Below are 25,482 nucleotides of genomic sequence, written 5' to 3' on the forward strand. Positions count from 1 at the left end.
TGCTGCTGCTGCCGCCGCCGGCCGCCTTTGCCACAAGGCCTAGTGGAGGTTGCGGCGGGGCTGATCCTTCGGGTAAGCGGAGTCGCCTTTAAGTCTTGGTGGGATGACAATTAAAAAAAGGAAAAGGGGGTAGAGAGAAGGAGCGGTGGTGACTCAGAAGCAGCAAACCCGTTTATAGCAGAGCTTCCCAAAGTTGCGTCTTCCAGCGGAGTGGTTTTTTTTTTTTGGGACTACACTTCCCATCATTCCTGGCTACTGGCCCCGCTAGCTAGGGACGACGGGAGTTGTAGTCCAGGAACCCAAGTTTGGGAAACCCTGGTTTGTAAGCAACTGAACTCCCAGCTTCTTTTTCACTTTAACTGTTGGGGTATCATGTTGTTGTTGTTTTAAGCTGCTTCAAATGAAACTTAAAAGGACCCCTCTCGCATTTCTCTCTTCTTTTTTTAATTGCATAAAAATAAAAAAGGGGTGTGGATGTGCCACAGCAGCGCTCAGCAGAACTGTAATAATATGCTCCATAGGCTGCAGTAAGCCTGAGGCGTGCCCCATTTAATTCGGATTAAAAGGGCTTGAAAAGCTTCCCTTATAAGTAGGAGAGCAATGGATTTTGAGGCTGCCTTCCCACCTCCATTTGCCAGGACAGATGGGAGCTTGAGTCTACTGTATTTGGAGAGCACCAGGTTGTGAGAGGCTGCTTTGGGATGAATTCATTGCGGTGTAAGCTTTCATGGACTTCGGTCCACTTCATCAGACACATCTTCAAGGCGTCATGGTGGAGGGGATTGAAAGGCATAAAAAGTACAGATTACGGCATTTGGGTTAGCGCTAGGACCTATGCAGGATCAGTATGGTAACCCTTTACAGCAGCAGTGATGATATAACAGCCTAGGTGACGGTTCTTGGTTAATGAACATCTGCGGTGGGGAAGGAAGCCGTTGTCTCTATTCAGGCCCAAATAAATAAAGCTGAACTTGTTGATGAATTGATTAGTTCTCTTTAGGACCTGCCACTGCTTGGGCTCCCTGGCAGTGGTGCTGTTGCAGCTTCCAAGGTTGCTCAATTGCTCACCGGTGGGCCAAAAAATAGTAATGGAGGCATAGCCTGCCACCATGTAAATCTGCAAGCTAATTGGTTCTCTGGCCATTAATAGTGTTGCCGCCTGGTAAATAAATGTGTGACAAGGAGCATGACAGCTGCATTGCCAAGCAGTCCTAGTGATGGGTGGGAGAGCCACCCTAGTCTGCCCTGCTGGGGCACATCATCCCTAAGAAGTACCCCAAAATGCCCGGTTTGTCTGGAGGGCTGGAGAACTGGACATGGATAGCCAATGTGGTTCTCCTGCAGATGCTGCTGACTAAAACTCCCATCATCCCCATGGCATTGGCCAATGTTGACTGCGACTGACAGGAGTCCCAATAACTGGAGGGCATTATGTTGACTCCTCCTGGTGTAGGCAATACAGAGGTAGATGGACCAAGGGTCTGATTCGATACAAGGCAGCACCCTACCTTTGCTGACTTACTCAGTAGTTTTCTAGCTGGTTTGTCCATAACTTTCTGTTGGAGAATGTCAGCCGGATGGAAAAGGGGGGGGGGGGAGAGAGAGAGTCAGCCAGTTCTGATTTAGTTTAAAGTGAGTCTCATTCAAGTCTGTCTTTTCAATTTGTGATAGAGTCCTTGAAGATCAGGAAATAATGGCTGAAGATGAACTTCGAGACATCATACAAAGATGTGTAAGTGATTGTTTTGCTTGTGAAACTATACCAAATGGCAAAACCTACTGATCTAATAGTTTTTACATTCCCCTGTGAGGAAACTTCTGGGGGCCGCAAACCAGTGGGAGATGGGTTTATGCATTAGGTAATATCCAACCACACAAAACTCAAGAGGTTTCTATGCACATACCCCCACCTTCCCATTTGTCTAGGCAAACAAGAGGCATTGTCATAGTTCAAGGGTGCATCCCAGCCAGGCAAAAGCATTCAAGAAGAATGTGATCTGTTGCTAGTGAGAGTGTGGCTTGGGGAGAATCCTGAGGGGTGGGTTGAGAGGCCAGGATGACCCCATGTTGTCTCTGGGCTTGAATTTCCTCATCCTTGCTCTACAGGTAACACAGTACAACATTATTTGATCGTCCACTCTGTTCTTCTGTTTGGTACTGTTGCTACTACCCTCCATTTGCTTAGCAAAAGCAAAAACACTTTGTGTCAAAGCCTTATCGATAGGCAGTAGTTTGGAGACAATAATTCTAAAAGACCGTGCTTTTGGCGAAAATACAAAGGACAATGTTTGATTCATTCATTCCACTAGGGAGAGCATGCACAAGGATTCCTGCGGGACTTTTCCCTTTTCTCCTGCTACTGTGTTCTCCCCAAATATTCTGGGTCGGGAGAACCCCAAGGGAGAAGAGGGGAGATTGTTCTGTCAGCATGAGTATTTTGGGTTGCTTGAGGGAACACTCCCCTTAGCACTGCATTGAATACGACCCTAAGTCTCTGGACTTGCTGTCAGATTTCTTCTGCATGTGACTAAAGAATCTTGTTCAGCTTAATACAGAATTAGTATTGCATCATGAAGCTAAAGTGTTGTGCGTTTTAATTGCATATTATGAATTACAATGGGAAACGTGTTCTAGCAAATTCTGGAAGAAGAGGATTTCAAAGGGGAAGACTTCAACCTTTTTCAAGTTGCGGGACAGAAGTGCTTTGAGGAAGGATATGTCACCGATGTACTGGAGGTTGTTCAAAATGAGAAAAACAAGGTGAGTTTAAAATACATGTTTGTGTCATAACTACTAAAACCAGCTGGAGGCAACTGTACAGATTTTGGCCATGTGCACATTGCTGGAGCAATAACATTCAATTGCATTTCTTGGGAAAATCCAGGCTCACTCCCTTTTGCCACCAAGGCAAGGGAGCCTTATTAAAATGGTTGGAATGAAGGGAATTGACCCCTGTGACTGACTGGGCTTCCACCCTGTGGCCTGACAATTTATAAACTTAGGATGTCATGGGAATTTTCCACACATGCCTGTGTTCTGAAATGTCACTGAGCCAGACCCGGTGTCAAAAGACCATTTGACCTTCAGGGCAAGACAGTAGGATAAACTTCATCATGGCATCCCTGGCTTGCCTGTTTTTTGTGATGCTTCTGGGAGGCTAATCCACACCACTCTTCTAAAATATGCTTCCCCCCCCCACTAGACTATGGGGCCCACTTTTTTCCTTTCCTCCACTTAGGCAATAGATCAATCACTCCCTGTCACCCACTCCTCCTGTGTTGCTTTGTTTTGGGACTAGTCTCTCTCTTGGGAGGAAGAATTCTGTTTTTGAATTGCACCAAAACATAAACTAAAAGGAGATTACAGCAAGGAGGCATTCTTCTGGCCTTTCCTGGATCTTGGCTTGGGTCCCATAGGTATAGGGAAACAGCAGACATTGAACTCCAGTTGTTAGGGGGAACACCAGATTCCTCTGAACCCTCATAAAGAAGTCGCAATTGGTTTGGCTGCAGTACAGCTAGCAGGTTCTCTCTACACTTTCCTCTTAATTGCAGGAAAAGTAATATTTGCAGTATAACAAACTTAATCTTGTATTTTCCCAGTCTTGCTCTAATATAGATTTCCCAAGGCAGGAGAGCTACTCCTTTGCATATAGCCTTTTCATAGAATCATAGAATTGTAGAGTTGCCAGGGACCCCGAGCAACATCTAGTCCAGTTCCCCGCAAGGCAGGAATATGCAGCTGTGCCATACAGGGATCAAACCTGCAACCTGGGCATTAACAGCACCACAATGTAACTCTTCCCTAGTACTTTCATCTCTTCCATAGCAAGTCAGTGTTTTTAAAGACTCCATCTCAACAGTTCCTCATCAGACAATTCCCCATCTTTAGTCTCTTCCTACTATCTCTGTAACTAAGTAAATGGTGCAGGCAACCTGTGAGTGGACTTGTGTCTCTATGCAGAAATACTTTCTTTGTATTTTTCAGTAGTGATGTTTCAAGCTGCAAAGCTGCCATTGTTGCTCCCAATACTGGCATGTTCTCGGCAAACCATTATTTAGCTATACATAAATATTACAATTGCAGCTGCAGGGTGTTTATTACTGGCTTTCTTAAGCGAAGCACACAATGCTCATTTTCTTGTTGTCATATAAATTGCCATTTGAAACATTTTCCCCATATAGGTTATTGTCAAAAGCATGGGCTGGAATCTTGTTGGTCCTTTAATCAGATGCCTGCTGAAGTATAAGCAAGATGAAGTTGAGAGAGAACACTGCCTGAAAATACTAGATAAGTTGATGGAGGTAAATCATGGCATCTATCCCTCTCGATGTCTCAGGACTCTGTTTGTGTGTGGAAGTTTGTGAGGATAGGGAGAATGGTGGTCCTTCAGTGGGGACAGAAAGAGTTTACAGTTGTACCTCGGCTCCCGAACGCCTTGGGAGTTGAATGTTTCAGCTCTCAAACAATTAAAAACCAGAAGTGGGTGTTCTGGATTTCAAACATTCTTTTGGAAGCCGAACATCCGACGGGGCTTCCACAGCTTCCGATTGGCTGCAGGAGCTTCCTGTAGCCAATCAGAAGCCGCCTTTGGAAGCCGAACGTTTCGGAAGTCAAATGGACTTCCGGAATGGATTCTGTTCAACTTCCGAGGTATGACTGTACTTAAATGAGTGACAAGGGACCAGGTGGATTGGGTTAGTTAAATCTGCATAATTGAGGCTGGAATTCTATATTGTATTGCTTCATGCTGTGACCCAGTTTGTATGTAATGCTAAGCCAAACCATGGCTTAGTGCAACTGCACAGGTTCACAAGGGAGGAGATTGCAGCCACTCTGTTCCTCCATGGTTTGGCTTAGTGTTGAGGTTGCCAATATGTGGTGCACACAGACGCTAGTGCAACCAGCCGTGCTTTCTGTGGTGCCAACAAAAGGTCTCTGTAAATATCCCCTCAAAATGCACGAGAGACTGTTTGCTGCCCTTCTCATTTCCTGTTTGCCCTGACTCGGCCTCACTAAACATGCTGCCTTAAACATTTCATTGGGTGCATGGATTGGACACCCACCGTTTTGTGATCCTGTCTCTTTCTCTGCTGCTTTGGATGTGGCAGCTGTTTTGTGTTGTGTTGTACCCCGACAGCAACCATTTTGTGACTGGTGCCCACAGCACTTTCTAAAAATCACAGGTGTAGCCACTGGTTCCAAAAAAAAAAACCCTTGGCAGCCCCTTGCTTAGTGTGCCTTTCAAACTGGGCTTGTAGTAGCTTGTAGAGGAGGTTGCCTTGGGTAAGATTTTCCAGCACGTGCGTGGATAATTTTAGATCCCTTATGCAAGCATATGCAGATTTAATGAGCGAACAACCAAAAACTGTTTAATTTTGCATTTTATGGGTTTTTAAGAATAGGTTAGAAGTCATTTATTATTGCATAAGATGCACTGGTTTGCCGTATGCTTGTCATTGTAAAAGTGGAGGCTTGTTATCAAACGATGTCAGAAATAAACATTACGATCAGCATTTCCCTGGTTTTTTCCTTTCTTGCAGCTGTGCAGTCCCAAAGAGCTTGTGCTGGGTTTCTTGGAGCAGATTGAACAAGCCTCCGGGGAACATAGGTCTCGAACTATTTTGCTTTTACTGAAGCCTCTGCAGGAAGGTAATAAGCATTTATTTTCTGGAAACTAGACACAAGAGAGGTTGGTGGAGCACCTTGCCAGTTAAGAGATGTCGTTCAGTTGTGACTTTAAGGGATGTTATCCCAAGTCATGGTGGTATAATTATTGTTTACTAGTACTTATATATTACCTCTATAGGATATTTATGCCATATATAGATAGATAGATATAAAATTTTCAACAAAAACAACAATAAAAAAATAAACAACAAACAAAACAACAACCAGTATCAAATCCATAAAATGGGATTCTCCAAATCCTGTGACTCCCCTCCCCCCAGTTCCTTAAATTTCAACTGCGTATCATTTCTATTCCAAATTATTATTTTTCTACCTCAAATTTCCTACACTATTTTTAAAATTACAAGTGTTCTTAAAATCCTGCCAATGTATTAACCTGTTTACAATACTTTTGCAAATACATGATAAACATTTCCCATTCTTAGTTTAAAATTTCTTGTCGTCTTGATTTCTGAGCTTTCCAGTTCATTTCGCCATTTCAGCGTAGTCTGTTAACTTGGTTTGCCAATCTTCTTTGGTCGGGACTGCTTCATCTTTCCATCTTTGGTATTCCTTTTAATTCTGCCCTCTAAGCAGCATACATGTTTGCAGTGAGTCTGTGGCAAGCTGTGCAGGTGGCGAATGAAGACCAGAAGAACATGTGTTGAGTTAAAAATTAGGCCACAATAGGTTTGATGTAGGCGTTGGGTGTGTATTCAGTGGCCTGCGTACCGGTTAATTGGCACCCAGGGTTGACCAGCATGATGGTTCCCACTTTTGGCAGACCCTGTTTGGAGATTGACACTGTGGCTTATTAGCCCCTGAGTTGGGCTTCTAGACAGGAAGTGCTGCTCTCCCATCCCCACTAAGGATCCAGCCCCATGCCCCTTCCACCAAACACTTTTGGCAATTGCTATGAAACAGGCAACACCTAGCCAATCCCTGGCCCTGAGTGCAGTAACTGACAGGTGTCCGTAGCAATTAGCAAGGTCTAAAGCAGGCTTCCTCAACCTCGGCCTTCCAAATGTTTTGAGACTATAATTCCCATCATCCCTGACCACTGGTCCTGCTAGCTAGGGATCATGGGAGTTGTATGTGAGATATTTCAGAGCTGACAGGGTTAAACTGCTCTGCTATGTGACGTGCTGTACACTGGGTGTGTCTACATACAGGTCTCTGTTCTTTGTGTGTAGGCACTTTTGCTTTCTGTTCTGCTTTACCGGGAGGTCAACATGCCGTCGCTATCTCCCGGCTCGTTTGTGCTGTAGATAAATAAATGCTTATAGATTAGAAAAAGCCGGCTGCAGAGAGATTCATTGCTGAAAGCTTCTTACATACACAGACCGTCTTTCGCTGCATAAGTGACTTTGAAATTTACTCTGCTAAAACTCAGAAACCTGGATAGCAGCATGGCACAGCAGAGGCGTGCTGGACACCAGGGCTGATTATGGCAAACCACCTCAGGTTTCTGCACCAGTTGTGGGGCTTTTTCTTCCCACAACTGAACAGTTTACAGAACATTGTAGGCCAAAAACATCTGGAGGGCCGAGGTTGAGGAAGCCTGGTCTAAAGAGTGAGCTGAACTACTCCATGAAGACAGCCAAAAACCACAGCCAAGATGAGAAGGAAAGTTAAAGCAAAACTGTGCCATTGAGTCTCTCTCTCCTTTAGATCCCTGGAGCGGACCTGTGTTGGTGAAGTCTTCACCCAGGTTTGCTCCTGAGCTCTGCCCACCCTATAGGAATCTAGCTTTTGCTGATTGGCTACTTTGTCTCTCAGGCATACCCAGCTTTCCCATCATGCACCAGAAATGCCAGCTGCTTTCACTGCCACCACCATGCTGAGGTGCAAATGCCACTCCCAGCGAAGCACTGGAATGGGGATTCTCTCTCTCCTTTTTTTTTTTTTAAATCCTTGCAACAATCTTGAGCAACAATTTATCTCCTCCATCCCAATAACCACTTTGAGGGTGGAAATACTGTCTTGGATCAGACGATGCAGCCGCACAAGTAGGAACATCTCTGCTTCCACTGAGGAGAGTCCATGATCTTTTGTTGTTGTTCAGTCGTTCAGTCATGTCCGACTCTTCGTGACCCCATAGACCAGAGCACGCCAGGCACGCCTATCCTTCACTGCCACTTGCAGTTTGGCCAAACTCATGTTAGTAGCTTCGAGAACACTGTCCAACCATCTCATCTCATCTCATCCATGATCTTTACTATTTCACTAATCCAGAAGCATTGGGTGTCGTTCCAGAGGGTCCCCGCAGCTGCTTTTGGGTGATGGTGGACCCAGCAAGGTGTTGCAGCAGGAAGCACAGAATTGGGAAGCTCTTCTATTATTCTGCCCATTCCTGGTTGCTGGGCTCCTCCACTATCAATCCTTTCCTTCTTATTGAAGGAAAGCTGAGGCTGAGATAAGAACCTGCCCAAGATTACCCTGAGAATCCAGAGCAAAATTAGTTTAGCGTGGGGTTTGTGTTTGTGTCTGCTGCTCCAAAAGAGAAGTTAAAAAATCCAGTGTGGACGTCAAAGCCCATAATAACTTGGTTACCAACCTATGTGCTTCCTATCTAACATTGTTAATTTTCAGTGGGAGAGGATATGATTGAAAAACCAGCTACATTCAGTCGTACCTTGGAAGCCAAATGCCTTGGCACTTGAACGTTTTGGCTCCTGAACACCACAAACCCAGAAGCGAGCTAGTTTGCAAACGTTCTTTTGGAACCCGAATGTCCGGCGTGGCTTCTGCAGCTTCCAATTGGTTGCAGGAGCTTCCTGCAGCCAATTGGAAGCTGCGCCTTGGTTTCTGAATGTTTTGGAAGTTGAACGGACTTCCGGAACAGATTCCATTTGGCTTCCAAGGTACTACTGTATATTCCAGTTATAAAGTAGATTTAACTTTAGTGCATTGCATTATATAACTTGAAAGGGAGAAGTGTTGGCTTTTATTGTACCACGTTCCAATGGCAATGATATTAAAGCTTCTGAGCACCATAGAACACCTCAGGGAGAAGGTGAATGTCCATTTCTGAATGAGACCTTGGCGAAGCTTAGAATCAACAGCTGGTGTCGATTCAACTACCCCATTTTACTCAGTTCCTTCTTGGATGGAAAAAAATGTATATCTAATCATTACAACGTAAAACTTGTAACGAGCATTTTGGAATTGCTTTTCTTTGTTTTAGTGCTTCTGAAACTCCAGAATAAGAAAGCCTATTCGGTGGGGTTGTCACTGTCTACCATTTTGAACCAGATTTCGCTTCTGCCAGTACCTTACACAAAGCAACAGCTACAAGAAGACAAGCATGGTCTCTGCCAGTGTTGCAATGCTTTAACACATTTTGTGAATCCTTTTGTGGAAGAGGTTGTTAAACACATGGAGACCTCATCAGGTGGAGATTACAAAGAACTGAAGGAGGAATTGCTAAGATAGTAAGTACCCCCCCACACACACACACATAACTTTTGCTTAAAGTGGTTTTATAATAAAGCATGATGCTATGTGTTTGCCAGCAGACAAACATGTTTGAGCATTGGGCTGACAAGCAAAGTAAGAAATATATCACCAAGACATAGGCTGCTTGCTTGTCTGACGTGAGGGAATTCCTGGGCTTGTATATCCTGCCTGCTTTCCTTCAGATTCTAAGCTTTTTAAAATAATAATAATAATAATAATTCAGTCTTTCAGCTATTTCAAAGCAATAGAATAGAATCCATTGATGAGTTGCAGGGCATAAAAAAACAAGAAAAAACCCCCACAAGTTGTGGACTTTAGTTTTTTCTTAGGTTCCACACATTTCTCTTTCCGCCGTCCCAAACCAGCAAGGTCTTCGGTAACTACAGAGCTTGTATATCCTGCCTTTCTTCCTTCAGGTTCTAAGCAACAAAGCTGATTTTTACAAAATGAATTCAGTATTTCAACTATTTCTAGGCATTGTGCCAGTTCCTAAATTCCAAGATGTGTTCTTTCTTCCCTTCAATTTCAATTTCCGTTACTGATGCCTTTGTTAGTGGTTATCATGAATGCTTCCTGTAACGTGCTTGGACGCTTTGGTTTTCAGTTGCCTGAAAAGCTTGAAATATCCCCTGCTAATGGCAGAGCTGGATCAGCTGTCTGAAGATACTCCTCAGTATTCCCTAAGGCAGTTTGCTGCGGACATACTAGTAAGTGCACCTTGAGTGTTTATTTGTTTGTTGGTGGTGTTTTTTGCCATTTTTATTTACTTGTGAAATAACTTAGACTTCCTCCCCCCCCCCCATTTTCAGGATTCATATGTGGATTCTCTAAGGTGTGGGGGGTAGGGGGGCCTCAGGCTGCGCATGCTTGTATATTTGGCTTTTTCTAACATAACAGTGAACCAAAATAGAGCTTGTAATTTGGTAGTTTGAACAGGTGGTCACATATCTAATTTAAACCTGTATTCTATTATGGCTGTTTACATATTTTGAGTTGAGGATATTTTAGGGTGCCATTATCATTGGTGTTTATTATATGCAAACGCAACTTTCCATATATATATTAAAAAATCCTCAAAGTGTTATAAAAGGATATAAAAATATTACTGCAAAGAGAAGGTTGCATCTAACGCCCTCCCATCAGATGTCAAGGAGATGACATCTTTTAGAAGACATCTGAAGGCAGCGCTGTATCAGGTAGTCTTTAATGTTTGATTTTTTTAAATGTTTTTATATGTGTTGGAAGCTGCCCAGAGTAGCTGGAGCAACCCAGCCAGATGGCTGGGGTATAAATAATAAAATTATTATTATTATAACAAAAAGCGAAAGCTGTATCTAAGGCGAAGTTTAGATTACTCCTGTTTTGTATAACACCACCCCTGTTGAGTTATGACAGGCACACACTATTTCAGCCTTTTTAAAAACAACTGAAGACATGCTTTGCCTTGACAAGTTTTTTCAGCGGCGTGGAAAAATAGGTTGCTGCTGTGAGTGTTTATGGTGTTGTCTTTGTGGGAGAGTTAAATATTATATGTGTGTGTGTGTTTATTGTGTAATTGCAAATCACCTTGCGACTTATGTTAAAGGTGATTGACAAATTAATGAAATATAACATTAATGAAATTTAAATACAAAAACACGTTTATGCAAAAAAAATCTATTTCTTTCCTATCTCTTTGATGTATCTTGCTCACTATATATATCTCTAGGCATTGAAAACAGCAGGTCCTCTTCTTTTTTTCAATAGGGCATTTTGCTGGATATTAGAGAATTGCTCCCAAAAGTATTCTCTTGGCATAGATGCAAATATGAATGCTGGGATGAGGACATACTGGAAATGGACAAAGAGCAATCAGCAGAGTCTCTGGCATGTCTGTCTTACATGGTGTTTGTTCAGGACTGCTTTGGTATTGACTGCCTTCCAGTCGTCTTCAAGTAAGTACTTTAAAAAGAGAGGGATTGGAGGCTTGTGTCAGGGATTGTGCTGAGGAGGGCTGCACTGAGGAGGAATGGTGGGAGCCACCCCCTCCCTGATCCTGAATCTTCCCAGGAACAGGAGGACAGTGTGGATTTGGAACAGTGGTTTGCAGAGGGGCATAGTTCAGAAGGCAGAAGCTGGGAAATACTGGATGGGGAACAGCTAGAAGAAGAAGAAACACTGGGAGAGAGAAGGTTAATAGATTCACAGTTGTTGGACAGCATTCCTCCACTGCCCTCCCCAAAGTTGAGAGGAGCCCAGAAAGTCTCAGAACAGAAAGCACAGAGGTCACATGCTCAGATTACAAAATGTAAGAGTGTCGTAGATTAATAGGGACAGAGGGAGGAGTGAGCCTTAATTGGGAGCACCGCCATTTTTAGGGAGATGTGTTCTTTTGTCTCTCACTGTGATTATTAAAGAATCTAACTGGTAAGACGTTCCTTTCGTTTGATCATCTTATTTACTGCCACACGAGAGGAAGCCGATTCCCCGAAGCCTGGCAGCTTGTAATCTGGGTGACCCCACAAAGCTTAACGAAAGGTGGTTTTCTGTTGTACTTGAAATTTAGGGCTTATCCACACTTACCTTCTCTGTGCTCTTTCCAGGCATTGTCCTCGCTTTAAAGCTCCATGTCTTGAGCGCCCTTTTATTTTTGCTCCGGAACTTTCCCCATGGAAAAGTGCTCTTTAGCTATCAGTCAGAGCAAATGCCAATCTGTGGGAAACCAGAATTAACATTTGCTGTGATTGAGAACTAGAGAGCAGGTTTTCACAATGAAAACTCTGGGCAAAAATAAAATAAAATAAAATGCTCAGACACAGGGTTTTTAAGCACAGGCCTGTGCCTGGAAAAAGCATGACAAAAGGTAAGTGTGGACAAGCCCTTAGTTACTTATGTTACATATGTATATAACAGTGGGCAGGCAAGTTAATAAGAAAAAATTGTGGGATAGCATCTTTTGTGAACTTATTCATATGGCTGGCTTGCTGTATGTTGTCACTTGCACTGATAGCCTACAACTACACCTGTTTCAAGCATAACAGTATCTAGAGAGCGATAGGTTCTCCACCCATGGTTTAACATAGAATAGATGTTACCTTCTTGCCTAGATTTTGTGTATCTTGTAGGTTATACTTATGAATTACTCTTTATTGTAGCCCATCATACATTCTGCAGTGCAATATGGTGCATGTTGGAGTTCTGTTGAAAAGGTAAGCTTTTTATCCCTTTTCTCTTTTGTTTCTGTTTTTATCAGTCTGTTCATGAAAGGGAACGATGCTTTAATAAAAAAATATAGTTAAAGAAGCTAAAACAAAAAAAATTAGGTAGCTTTGTGCCTTTTGGTAACGTAGTAGCTGTGACAGTGAAGGCTTGAGCCTACCAAAATTAGTACCTAAAACGCCAGCTTCAAAGGATAATGTTGCTGCTTTAACCTAAGCAGATCTGTTCTTCCAAGAGTGGTCATCTACATTCATATGCTTGGGTTGGGGAGGGTGGCAACCGTTATAGCACTAGATTGCAACTGGAGTGAGGAATTGTAGCAAAAGTTGGCATAGTATCTGACCTACAGGAGTACCATGTGACTTAGGCAGGATTGTTTGCATAACCCAGTCACCTGCAAAAGCATCACAGGCAAATGCTCAAATTGAGGACCCTTTGCAAAATAGTTGCTTAGGAAGGAGGTCTGAGGCTAATATGTTGGAAACAGAGCACCTTTTGGCTGTTAAGAGAAAGGGCAACGAAAGATGGATTTTAAACTGACATTAAAAAAATACCTGAATAGTGTTAATTTTTTTTGCAGGACAGAAGAATCTATTTTATCAAAAGGACTTGTAAGTGTAGTGTTTCTATACATGCTACTCTTCCTTGTGCTTTCAGAAAGCATAAACTCAGTCTTGCTGGCTATTGTTGTCAAGTTTGTTTTTGTAAATTAATGGAGGTGTCCTTTTTTTGGCCCAAGGACCACATTCACCCTTGGCCAACCTGTGGCAGCTTGGGTACCAACGGAAGGTGCAGCCACCCTGCATACCATCTGGCATATGGGGGCACACAGCCCCACCACCTGATCTATGCAGATCAACTGAGAGGAAGGAGTGCCCCTGCCTGTTCATCAAATGAACAATCTGATGCCAGCTGAGGGAACAATCTGCATCTGGGCACCTCATCACTGTCTAATAATAAAATACTTTTTTGCTGTTTCTGGCAAAAGAGAGACATTGCGGGGAGGAGAAAAAAATTGTTGTGGAGGCTGATTAGGCCCCCAAACTTGGGGGTTAGCCACCCCTGTTTTAAATGATGAGATGGATGTGAGTTTGCGGCCTTCATTATATGTCTACCTTGGCGTACGTCTCCCTGAACTCGGTGTGACTTGTTTCTTTATACAGAAATAGGATTGGCGGCATCACTCTTGATTCCGCATATAGCTTTATTGGCATTCATTTCAGCTGCATGTGTTTCCATGGAGTTTACTTCTAAGCAGATACCTTTACCAGAGCTGTCAACCTTCCTTTTTTTTTTTTTTGCATTGGGAAACCGCCATAGCTGTCAACTTTCCCTTTTTTTGCAATGGGAAACGGCGCTGGAATAAGGGAATTTGCCGCAAAAAAAGGGAAAGTTGACAGCTATGATCTTTACGGCTGCAGCATGACTTGCCCCTAAGCATGCTTCTATCAGTAGCATGTGCACTTGCACAAAGTTTAAATGCCGGCCATGGCAATTGGAGAGACATAAGCTGGACGTGCTGTAAGGCAGATCGCTATTGGTCGGTCCCTAGCCCAGTACTCTCTATACTCTAGATGACTAGCTGTGGCTCTTCGGGGCCCGAAGCAAAGGTCTCTCGCCTCATCTTCTACCTGATCGTTTTAACTGCAAGTGCCAGGGATTGAACTTGGTCCCTTCCGCATTCAAAGCACATCTCCTCCTCCTCCTGAGCTGCAGTCCCTCCTGGCCTAATCCATTAAGCACTGTTGCTAAGCAACCAGGCACTATTAATTCGAATGTAGTTTGCTGAGGACTTGCACCCACTGCAGCTGAAAATAAATGGAGGCACGCTTGACGGATTGTGCTGTGTGTTTTGCTGGTGTTTTTAAAACACTCTGTCAAAAGCCCTGGGGACACTTTTAATTCAGGCCTTCATGTAGAGTCTGGAAACATGGCTACATTGAAACACTCAGTCTAAGCATATTTGCTCAGAATGGATAAAGCCTGTTCTATTGAATCTGCAAATTCCCAACATCCTGTCAGGCATGGCTAAGGCTGCGCACACCCCATATATTTAAAGCCCATGACTCCCCTGTTGCCCAAATCCTGGGGTCTGTAGTTTGTTAAGAGTACTAGGGATTGTATTTCTGTGTGGGGTAAACTACAGTTCCCCAGATTCTTGGAAGGAAGCCATGTGCTTTAAATGTATGTTGTGTATGTAGCCTTAAAAACACAACCCATGATGGGGCTACAGTGAAGAAAAGGGAGGGCTATTCAAATAGAAGAGACTTTATTCCCGGGGTCATCAGGGAGCAGGTTTAGCCACTATCCCAGTGAGGCCTCCTGAACACTTCAGAGGGGGGAATAAGAATGTGGCATGCAAACGCTGATAGGATCCTTGCTGACCGGGGTCCCACTAATCTTGTGTACGGAGAATCATGGCATTTCACAAAGGTCCTTGTGCGTTCTAAGACCTGCCTCCTAACTTCCACCCCATCTGCCATAGTGGCGGCCATTTTGTTAACTGAAAACTACAGTGGCTCCCAATTCAATGTGGGACTTGCATTCCAGTTAAACGTAGGACATCTAAAGTACTAGTTTGTCCAGTGCTTTAAAGTCCTGCCTTCGTGTGTCGCCCCAAAACAGAGGTACATTCGCCTCCATCCATTGGGTCAATTGCACAGAAAAGGCTACGATGCTTATGTGTGCAGTTCTTTAAACGCTCATAGTGGTTGCCCTGTTCTGCCCAGTTTCCTGTTCTATCAGTTGGGAAATGTTCTTATTGCGCAAATGAGATTAATACCCATGGTCCTTCAAAATCAATATACTGTATTAACTTAATTTGTAGGCGCTATTGGAGAACTGTCTACTGAGGCTGGAAGATAATAGCCTTTTGCTTGAGTATTTGGAGTTCAAAGGCTTCATTACAACACCTCAGGTAATATGATGGAAACCATAAACTTTTAATTACACATGCTACACTTTCTAATGTGTTATTTCCCAAGTGCTTTGAAAAGATTATAAGCTTTAATTATTTACCCAGCATTTTAATATGACTAATACAAAAAGGCTTCAGACGCGGCTAACTAAACAGTCTGATACGGACAAACATTTAAAACCTTCAATCTGAGGCTTAAATAATTAAATATTCTTTAATATTTTGTTTCTTTCATTTACTGGCAAGTGCTCCACGTAGATATTTTTGGAGCCCCCACCTACGTTAAATAGTCCTGTAGAGAATTGGTAAATGGCAAAGTGAAGTGAAATCTATCCCAAAATTTCATAGAACTTTGGAGACATGGCTATCAAATTCAGTACATGTATGTTTCAAGTGAGAATAGCAGTGTAAGCCCTTTCTCCATTTTCAAAGGGGGCAGCAAAATGCAGTGAAATGAGTACATTGAAACATTGGAATGAAAGTTAGTGAACACATTCAGAACCTCATCTTATATTTTAAATACAAAGCCCAGCTTTTACTCCTGCATTTCCCCCCATATCCAAAATACATCCTAATGTGATATCTGAAGTGCAGCCTCTTGAACACTTTGCTTTACTAGTTGCTGTTTTGATTACGAGTATTTTTGAAACTTGTAGCCAAATCCTTCGAATGTTTACTAAGTCCCACTGACCACAGTAGAACTTGACTCTCTTTTAAGTGTGAAGTTAGGATGGCAGCTTGAAGCATATTGGAGCAGAAGAACAAAAAGTTATAAGAGGAGGAACCACCCAGATAACTGCCGTGGGTTTTCCCACCTTTTAAGTGTGCAAAGTGAAATGAAGAGCGCAAGATGGTTCTTTTGTTGGTCAAAATGAGGATGTGAATAGGGTTTCCCCAGAACTATGATGTGAGAAGGCTCCAGCAGGAATATAGAAACGATTGTGAGCATCACTTGATTCTCTTGCACATGTATGCAGACTGCATAAAGTGCTCACTTAAGTAGATTACCGTATTTTTCCATGTATAACACGCCCTTGTGTATAACACGACCCCTATTTTGGGGGACTCCAAATTAAGAAAATGGCAGATTGCCCAGAGTTGTTAAGCTTTTTGAGGGGGGGAATTGCCCAGGATTGTTGAGCTTTTTGGGGGGGTGCCCAGGCTTGATGAACTTTTTTGGGGGGAGGATTGCTGGCCATCACCCGCCTCAACGCAGCTGCTAATTGCACGCCTCGCAGAAGACAACAATCGTCTGCCTGATCGCCGCCAGCAGCCACAAATCACCCGCCCAATTGCCGCAACAACAGCCAATCCCAAACAGCCCTTGGCGCATACACCAATCACCCTCCCAATTGCTGCTGTATATCTCCTACTCGCAGCTGCCAACGATCGCCCATTCCCCCCTATGCACTACCCATGTATAAGACGACCCCAAATTTTATACAATATTTCTAAATTTTTAAAAAAAAAACCTCATCTTATACACAGAAAAATACGGTATATTATATCGGGTATCAACCGGTTAATGGACTTCTGTTCTTCTCACTATAATCTTGTGGCTGTCTTAGACATAATACGGTATCTTGAGTTGATGCATCTCTGTCACTCTCTCCTTAATCCACTTCTCTCTGCCTTTATTGCAGCTAGTACACTTACAGGATCGCTTACTGCCCTGACCCCTCCAAAATGTGTATGTGCAGTATTGTGGCTTAAGGACGGAGTTACAGCTTTACTGCTCTAGTGCCTTTGTTTTTGTGAGTTGCAAGTTAGTTCTTTTTAAACAGCATTTTAAATTGTTTTTGCTCTCGGAGGGGTTGTGCTGTCTGAATTTCCATTTTATATTTTGTATTTTTCCTTTTTTTTAACGGCAGGATTTGGTAAAGGTCATGACGCTGTGCCCTTTTGAACATCTGGTACGTAACTGGGTGTCATGTGGTTTTAGAAGTGTTGCATCTGAAGTGCAGTTTTCCTGATCCCCTCCCTGCTACGTCTGCTTCCATTTAGAGAAAGAAGAGTTTAAAGATTTTACAATTGTATATAGAGAAGTTTGAAGAAGAGGGGAAATTCACGTTGTTCAGGTATGTCTGTTCTCAAATTACCCCCCAAAATCAGGCAATTTAGAATTCCAATAACTATTAATTTATTTTACCATAAATTGGCTTTATTTTTATTGCAGTATTTTATTCTCTAGATAGTTGTGTTGCAATTATATGGTTTAGGGCCTAATATTTCCTTTCCTATATTTTGTGTCGCAGATGTTTGTTGAAGACAAGTAACCATTCTGGGGTAGAAGGATTCATCATTCAGAATATTAAAAATCAAATTGATTTATCCTTACAGGTAAGGAAGGATACTGAATATAAGAAAGTATAAGAACGTACACCTGTGTATTAGGGTGGGGATTCAAAGTGGTCCATGGATACACACTGTAGTTTTTGTAAAAACAGGGAAAACAGTACTTGAAAATGCAAGTGATCATAGAGAGGGCCTTTTTCATGTAGCACAACTATCTTTCAGTGCACATGTTATGAAGTGCATTTATCTCTTTTCTTGCTGAGGCATTCCCACTTATTACCACATCTTTGTGGTAGAGTTAAGAGGACATTTTAAAATGCGACACCTCTTTAAAAATCCAAAACCTTGCAAAGCTGTATGATTCATGTAGCTTAAATGCATTCATAGAAATGTACACAACACTTTATTCTAATTATTATTATACTATTTGGGTTTAGTGGTTAATGGTGGTGTATTGGAACAATTCTCATCTTGAACCTGTTTTAAATACTAAGGATCAATCATAAAGGGGAAGGAATTAAATAATAATGCAACGTTGTGGAAAGACTGTGTCATCATTCACCCATAATTCTAACTCAAACCATAGCCTGGCATGAGTGAACAAGGAAACAGGCTTCCAGAGAGCATATCACCACCACTTTGCTCCTTTCCAGTCATTCTGTTGCAAATGAGCTAAGCCTTACCTGTTTGACTTAGCCTTACCTGCAACAGCAAGAAGCAATAATATATGGTTGCTCATATCATGCAACTGGAATACAAAGTTAGTAGTTTCTTTTCTGGAACTTGCTCCTCTGTAATATTGCTACAGCTCCTGGCTGCACAAAGAACATATCATCTGTTTCCTATTCTGTATGTTGCTTTTCAGAGTCCAACGGGAAGTAAGTTTTTTACTGGACTCCAGTTGGCCTCACTGTTAGACATAATACTCTCACTTCCTGAAGGTGCTGAAACTGATCTTCTTCAGAACTCAGACAGGTGAGATGTAAAAAGAATAATTGCAAAAGTATTTTGCCGATCCTCCCCCCCCCCCACCAGCTGCCTTCAGTGCAGCTTTTAAAACAATGTTGGCAATTAACTTAAGTTTACTAACACTTAGCTTATTTTACCAGAGGTTTCTGCACTAAGATCTACAAGTGATCAGAAGCACATCAGACTAGAATTGCAAAACAAGCCACAAAAATGTTATTTTGGGGGGAAATAATCTTTGGGTCTTTTGCTTTTGACTTTCAGTAATTAAGACCATGTTCCTAACTATAAGTATTAAAATGTGAATCAGATTTCATCTTGTCTTTTAGTAGGCTTTAAAGAGCATTGAACTTGTACCTCTGCTGCAGGAACTCCAAACTGTACCAATGTCCAGCATTTTTATTAATTGAGAATCCCCAGGCAGTCTAAATGGCCATTAGAGGGACTGGACATTTTCTGGAAACTTTCCTCTAAAGGGAACTATAGAACCTTTGTAATGCAATCATTTTCTTGGGCTTGGCAGTTAATGGAGCTGAGGATTGATGTCTTCTTCTTTGGTGATCACTCATAGCCGAGTAAGATTGTCTTTCATAAACACGGTTTTAACAATGAATCCATAAGTGACTGTGGAGGCCAATTCTGGACCCACATGTCCTTCCACAGTGGGGACATTGGTTGATCACAGTGTGGATTTGCCAAGCGTGCCTTCCTCTTAGCACATTTCTACCTTGCGTTCTGAGTTTGAGTGTCTTCAAAGTCCATGACACCTTTGGTAAAGGCTGTTCTCCAACTGGAGCGCTCACAGGCCAGTGTTTCCCAGTTGTCGGTGTTTATACTACATTTTTAAAGATTTGCCTTGAGACAGTCTTTAAACCTCTTTTGTTGACCACCAGCATTACGCTTTCCATTTTTAAGTTCAAAATAGAGTAGTTGACATAAATCAGATTGACAAGAAAGTAGGCACTCTGTACCCTCTGCCAAGGAGGACTCTTAGCTGCCTATGTCGCTTGCCCTTCAATTTGGAGAATAGAAACACTAATTGGCAGTTCTCCCCCTGTATCACCCCCCCCACACACACACACTTTGAATGGAGACTTGGAGAAGAAAAGGCCTCCAACCTTCATCTCATTTGTGCTTTCTAGAGGACTCAAGGAATTGGTACCAAAGGATAAATGAAAGCCTGGCTATAAGCCAAATCTGCTATTGTTGGCTCCTGATCAGAGAGGTATGCTTTAGCTTACAAAACCTCAGTGGAATCTGGTTTTGAGAAGTCACATTTGGACCTTTCTGATAACAATGGAACGACTAGAAGTGAGAAGTGAAGAGAAGCTGAGCTTGCCTGTAGCATCTTTTGTACAATCCAGAGTTGAATGAATGTGTGAGAACTGAAAAAGGATTGTTGTAGATGGCAAAGACTTTTCACTTCTACCTAGTGGTCACCACTAGGGTTGATGAGTGGTGGATCATCTGCCTTGCATGCATCCCAAGTTCAATCCCTGGCATATCCAGATAGAGCTGGGAGAGTCTTTTGCCTCTGAAACCTTGTAGAATTGCTGCTGGTCAGTGCAGACAAAACTGAGATAGATGGATCAGTGGTCTGATCCTGTATAAGGTGGCTTTCCATGTATCACTGTTTGATTTTTTTGTTTTGATTTTTGATTGCTGAAGAAATTATTTGGAGGGCAAGTTATGTTCTGTATGTGATATTACCACTTCAAATAGTGAGTTTTGAGCATTGGCTCGATTTTCTGTTACTGTACATGCCTAAAGAAAGCTGCCTTCTGTTCATCCCATGACATAAAGATACAAAAAGAAGACATGACTATAGTGGGAAAGTGGGCTAGCTATGTAGTTTCTGTTGGAGACAAGCAAGATTCAAATTGAATGATTTACCTTTCCCCCCCTTTAACAGGCAGTCAGTATAGTTTATTGGTCAACCAAAAAAGGTTTCAGTTGTTCTCTTGTCTATTTTACTGCTTTTTATACCAGTTGCCTTGGAGGATTATATTATACCTGCTAGATTACTTGCCCAGTCTTACTGTAAATTAACACTCCAAAAGGTATAACTGGCTAATTCCACTTGATAAACTATAAAAGTCTGCAAATGTTTTCCAGGGACTCTCTGCAGGAGGGAGAGGAATCTAGCCTGCTCCATCTTTTCTTCACTTTTGCAAGATCTGTTTTGTATTCCAGCATAACCTGTTTCACATTAATTCCTCCAGTGGCATCCTTCTGTGAAATAAAAATGTAGATGGCAAGGGATTGATTCTATATTTCTAATTTGCAGGATTATGGCATCACTAAACCTGCTGCGATATTTAGTCATTAAGGATAATGAAAATGACAATCAAGTAAGTGATTAATTTTTAAAAAAGACCCTGCTACTTTGGGGTGTGTGAGAGAAAGAGATGTGTTAACAATCACTGAAGATTTGTGAAAAAGAATGCAGTTGAAATACTCTTAAATGTGATAAAGCTCTTTTTAATCAATGTGTACCAGAGCAGAAATTGAATTGCCACATGTAAATAATGCTTCCTTGGTTACATAAAAACAAAGTTTTAAATCTCTGAATTTTGCACATTTCCCCAAATATATCTCTACAAGACATTTGGAAAGTATTTTTTTATTTTTAAATATGCTACTTCATTGCAGAGAATTTTTCCATGAATGTTCTATTCCTTCTCAGTATGTAGGGGATAAAATAGCAATGTCAGGGTTTATTCATGAGTCTTTAGACAGCCTTGAAGCTTTTATTCTTTAATTTTCAACTGAGATGAAGCTCCTTCATTTTCTATCCTTTTTTGCAGCTCCATCCTCTAAACAGGTCAACCGTACTATAGGGCACTTGAACTGAATTTCAGCTTGTCAGTTAATTTAACCCAGCTATGACAATAGCAGGAGTGATGAGTTTATTTGAATAAAATATGTATTTATGTCCATCTTAAACAGTCCATGAGGAATATCAATTTTATTAACAGGAGAGACTGCTAATCATCTTAAGATTTCTTCTCCTCTTCTACTCCCACAGTAAAGTAATATGAGAATGCACCCTAGTATCTTCTATTCTGAGACTACCTAAAGCAGTGCCTCTTATTATATAAGATGTGAAATCTCAGCTTGTTGTGTCAAGGCAATGAGTAGGCTGAATTTAGCATTGCAAGCAAAGCTCTTGAAATCAATAAGAAAAAGAGAGAGCAGCAGAGCCAGATAACAGCAATATAATTGAACTGTTGTCTTTAGCTAAATTCAGTTCTGCCAGAGGGCAAATAAGCTCAGCATCTTGAAGGCGGCCCAGTTTGGAGGGTTCTATTCTGATCTGGCAAATAATTTTATGCTTCTCTAGCAGAAGCAAAGCTTCACCTCCATTTTCTGAGTGTATTTAATACTGTTGCCTTGTTCACTGAAGTCTGTTTTTGAAGACCTTGCTCCCCAGCTTTATATAGTTAACTTGCTAATCATGTAAACTACCTTACATATCAGTTTTTATTAACAAATATTAGTTTGTTGCATCAGTCAAGCAAACAAACTGATCTAGATCAGAATTAAAACCTACTGGTTTTAGTGGATTTTGATTATTTCAGGGGTTGTGCATGATGAGATTCCATTGAAATCTGAGATATAAGTGCATTGTGGGGTGAATATGTTCCCTTTTATTTCAGTTTCTGAAATTGCAGTTTAGTGTGTATAACTAGTATCCAGTTTGGAATTAATGCATTTCAAAGTTGTTTAATTAAGACAATGTGTGTTAGACATCTCAAATTTTTAATCGCTTTTGCGAATCATTTGGAAATTGGGAGTGCACCATGGTCAGGAGATCTTGCCAATGACTTAAACTGAACAAGAGTAGCAGGGTTAAAGGCTTTTATTTCCCATGGTGTCAAGCCTTGGGTCACTTCTAGGGTACAGTGGGGCTTAAATCTAACTCCCTCCTGATCCAGATGAGATTTTCCCTGCCCCAGTAATACAGACACTCCCATTCAGCCTATGAAGAGTGGAGGCTGCAGGAAGTATATGTGGTGCATTCAGAACATTTGGGTACCATTAGAGCTGTAGTTTATGGGAATAGTCAGGCTCTACTTCATTGTTAATAATTGGTTTTGACTCTGGTGTCTGAGAGAGGAATTCCAATTCCTGTCTTCCTATCTGTATACACTAAAGTTAAGAGTAAGGTTGAAATATTCAGGTTTCCTTGGGAAGGGCTTGAGCAAAGAGTCAAAGGGTATCTTAAAACTATAATTGTACCAGCAATAGATGGTTTCCTTGGAGCACTTTACTTTACTGGAAATGTCTGTTCTTAAGCCACCAAAGCAGAAAGAGCCTGAAGGTGAGGAATGGTGAATAAAATAACTTTTGAGCTGCAGCTTAGCAAGTAGACTCGGACAATCTTACCCATGAAGCTTATTAGTTAAAACTTGTCAGTTGAAAACTTTATTTTGAATTTGTTATTTTTACCACTGCACACCTTTCTCTACATGATTATTTTTTACTGTGCATTTGGCATTTGCATTGTCACAAAAGGCACAGCCGCACTACAGCCCATTTCTCCCTGTTCCACCTATGCGCAAACTCCTCAGCCCATCTCTTGCCTTAACACATCCTACAACACTGAGTATTCATAGTGCTGCTCTAGCTTAACATTCAACGGTTGTAGCACTTTTCAGTGAAACGGCTTATGATTGATATGTTGGTTTTTGCATGCTCATATCCCTATCCAGCTGCTGCATCTTGATGGATAAATGGACTGAGATAATCAAAGGAGCAATTTAGATTTAAATATTGCCACAGGCTCAGCATCAGATTTGTTTCCTAATGCTCTTGAGTGTGCACCATTTAGCTGAGGTTCATTGCCACTTAAAAAAAAGCCAATGTAGCTTTAGTTTTCTGGCTGCTTCAATCCTAGGTAGACCACTTATCCCCCCAAAACACCAATAAGTTCCGTGTCAGTAGGGGGGCAAATACATTGTTAACCAGGAATTGGCATGTTAAACACTGCGAGCAAAAAAGAAACTTGCATCTTTGGACTGCTATATATTGTACAGCGGAATAGATCCTCTAAATGGAACAGCACAATAAGTAAATTCTTTGATACAGCTTTGAATACCACACAAGTTGTTTGCTTACAAAATAATATATTGTACTTTGATTACGATAAACTGGAGAAGAGAATTTCTGTACATCTCTTAATACAGGAAAAACCTGTTTTCTGAATTGCCTAGAAAGGAGGGGAACTCTTTGACAGTCCTAGATCAGTATTTTCATTTGATTGCCAATCACAAGAGCATTAAAAAAAAAAAAAAAACCCTCAAGGGTGTAAATTGTAGCAAGTCAGAAGTAAAACCTATTTTTCTTAATCTCAGCCAGGAAGAAAGCTAGCCAAAAGTTTAGAATCTGTGCAGCTTATTTAATGGACCTTGCACAATTGGTAGCCAAGCAGCCAGATTCAGTGACTCCCCTGCAAGGTGTGTGACTTTGAAATATCTGTCACACCGCAACATGTTGCTGTTGGGGCAGTACTCAGCTGGATGAGAGACAAGTTATGCAAACCTTTTCCATAGGACACCCTAGTAAAGATAACATTGAAACCTCATTTACAAGTATGCTAATTTTCAGTTAGAAGGCTGGAGAGGCTACATGGATTTAGCAGATTGCAATATAGGTCAGCATTACAGGATACTTCTTAAACTGCTTTCCTTCCTTAGACCAGCAGATTATGTGCCTGAAGAAAACACCCTTTAGCCTTGTGGCTCTCGCTGCCAACATTACAAATTGACACCCCCCCCCTTCTTTCTTTCCTAAGACCTGTGTGTGGACAGAACTTTGCAAAATTGAAAGAAATTTCTTGAAGCCCTTGCACACGGGACTTAATATGTCAAGAGCACATTATGAAGCAGAAATAAAGAATAAAAAAGAGAACAAAAGAGGTTAGTTCACTTCATTATTTGTATTTGTGTGTGTAAGTTTTAGAAATTGTGTGCAAGTAGATCGAAGCAGGAAAGGTAGACTGCATTTTAGACAAAAGGCTATCATAGAGATTAAAAGAGATAAAAGCTGACATATTTGTCATGATTTTTGAGTGAGACTGCAGTCCTGTACCATCTGTTCTGGTAGCATTTCATCAAGGCTTTTCCTGAGATCTTTAAATGAAAATGAAAGGATTGAGACCAAGACATTCTGATGGCCAAACCTGTACTCTGCCATAGGAAAGAAGTTATTTTTGGTCACAAAGATCAGAAATCTGTGTCTCTTTAAAAAATAAAAGTTCAGAATTGATTTTGCCATATGATGCGAGTTAGTCTAGTTTTGTCTATCAAGTAGACACACACTTATTATTGTGTGAATCTCATGTTATAGAATCTCATGTTTCCAAGAAGATTTGCTCTTTAACAGTAGCTGGAGAAAAGATGCCCCACATGACAACTGAAATGGAGCTTCAGGTGAGTGGTCTAGTTTTGGAGAAGCTTTTAAAATGTAAAAAGGTGGGCTTTAGGTTTCTTTTGTATTCAAAGTGAATACAAACTGGTAAATATTTATGCAATAAATAACATTAATTTTTTCTAATATTTCAGGTTCTCCACTCAGCTCTTTACACGTTTGATTTGATAGAGAGTGTTCTTGCCAGGGTAGAAGAACTCATTGAAACCAAAACAAATGCTGCAGCTGAAGAAACTACTAGGATCAAGTGATGCTTTCTGCCTCCCTTATCCCAATAGTGTTTCACATTGTGCACTCTGTTTCTACTTCTGCATTATGACTTTACTTGAAAAGATAAAAATACCAACCTTTTAAGTATACACCAAGTCGTCATTACATAGCTACTGGTAAAGAAGGTCCAAGAATATTTTTCTACACCTTCAGATTTTGACGGAATTGTTAAACCTGATCGGTATTTTTTCAAAATACGTGTAGAAGTGTGTCTTAGCATTCATTAAAAACGTTCGGCCAAGATCAGTGAAAGGAAGCCTCTGGCAATGTTTTTG

General features: G+C 41.4%; 1 protein-coding gene across 1 annotated transcript; it reads left to right on the top strand.

Annotated features, from left to right (window-relative positions):
* Positions 1–25,463, top strand: GLMN (glomulin, FKBP associated protein). The gene is made up of 19 exons (XM_033151605.1): positions 1–72; positions 1,672–1,732; positions 2,635–2,760; positions 4,185–4,304; positions 5,544–5,652; positions 8,858–9,104; positions 9,734–9,836; positions 10,876–11,063; positions 12,264–12,317; positions 12,908–12,938; positions 15,155–15,244; positions 17,116–17,157; positions 17,249–17,322; positions 17,500–17,584; positions 18,405–18,514; positions 20,793–20,856; positions 24,303–24,426; positions 24,857–24,939; positions 25,072–25,463. Exons 2-19 carry the CDS (start codon positions 1,694–1,696, stop codon positions 25,186–25,188), a joined length of 1,806 nt encoding a protein of 601 aa, XP_033007496.1. The 5' UTR covers positions 1–72; positions 1,672–1,693; the 3' UTR covers positions 25,189–25,463.
* Positions 25,464–25,482: the final 19 nt, after the last annotated feature.

This window comes from Lacerta agilis, chromosome 6, assembly GCF_009819535.1.
Source record: "Lacerta agilis isolate rLacAgi1 chromosome 6, rLacAgi1.pri, whole genome shotgun sequence".
Classification (NCBI taxonomy): domain Eukaryota; kingdom Metazoa; phylum Chordata; class Lepidosauria; order Squamata; family Lacertidae; genus Lacerta; species Lacerta agilis.

What these genes read in the sequence shown, in the direction of transcription:
- GLMN (XM_033151605.1), top strand. Translation starts at nt 1,694, where the DNA reads ATGGCTGAAGATGAACTTCGAGACATCATACAAAGATGT. An exon ending in TACTAGATAAGTTGATGGAG is followed by an intron (nt 4,305 to 5,543) that starts GTAAATCATGGC and finishes CCTTTCTTGCAG; the next exon opens with CTGTGCAGTCCCAAAGAGCT. An exon ending in CAACTGAAATGGAGCTTCAG is followed by an intron (nt 24,940 to 25,071) that starts GTGAGTGGTCTA and finishes CTAATATTTCAG; the next exon opens with GTTCTCCACTCAGCTCTTTA.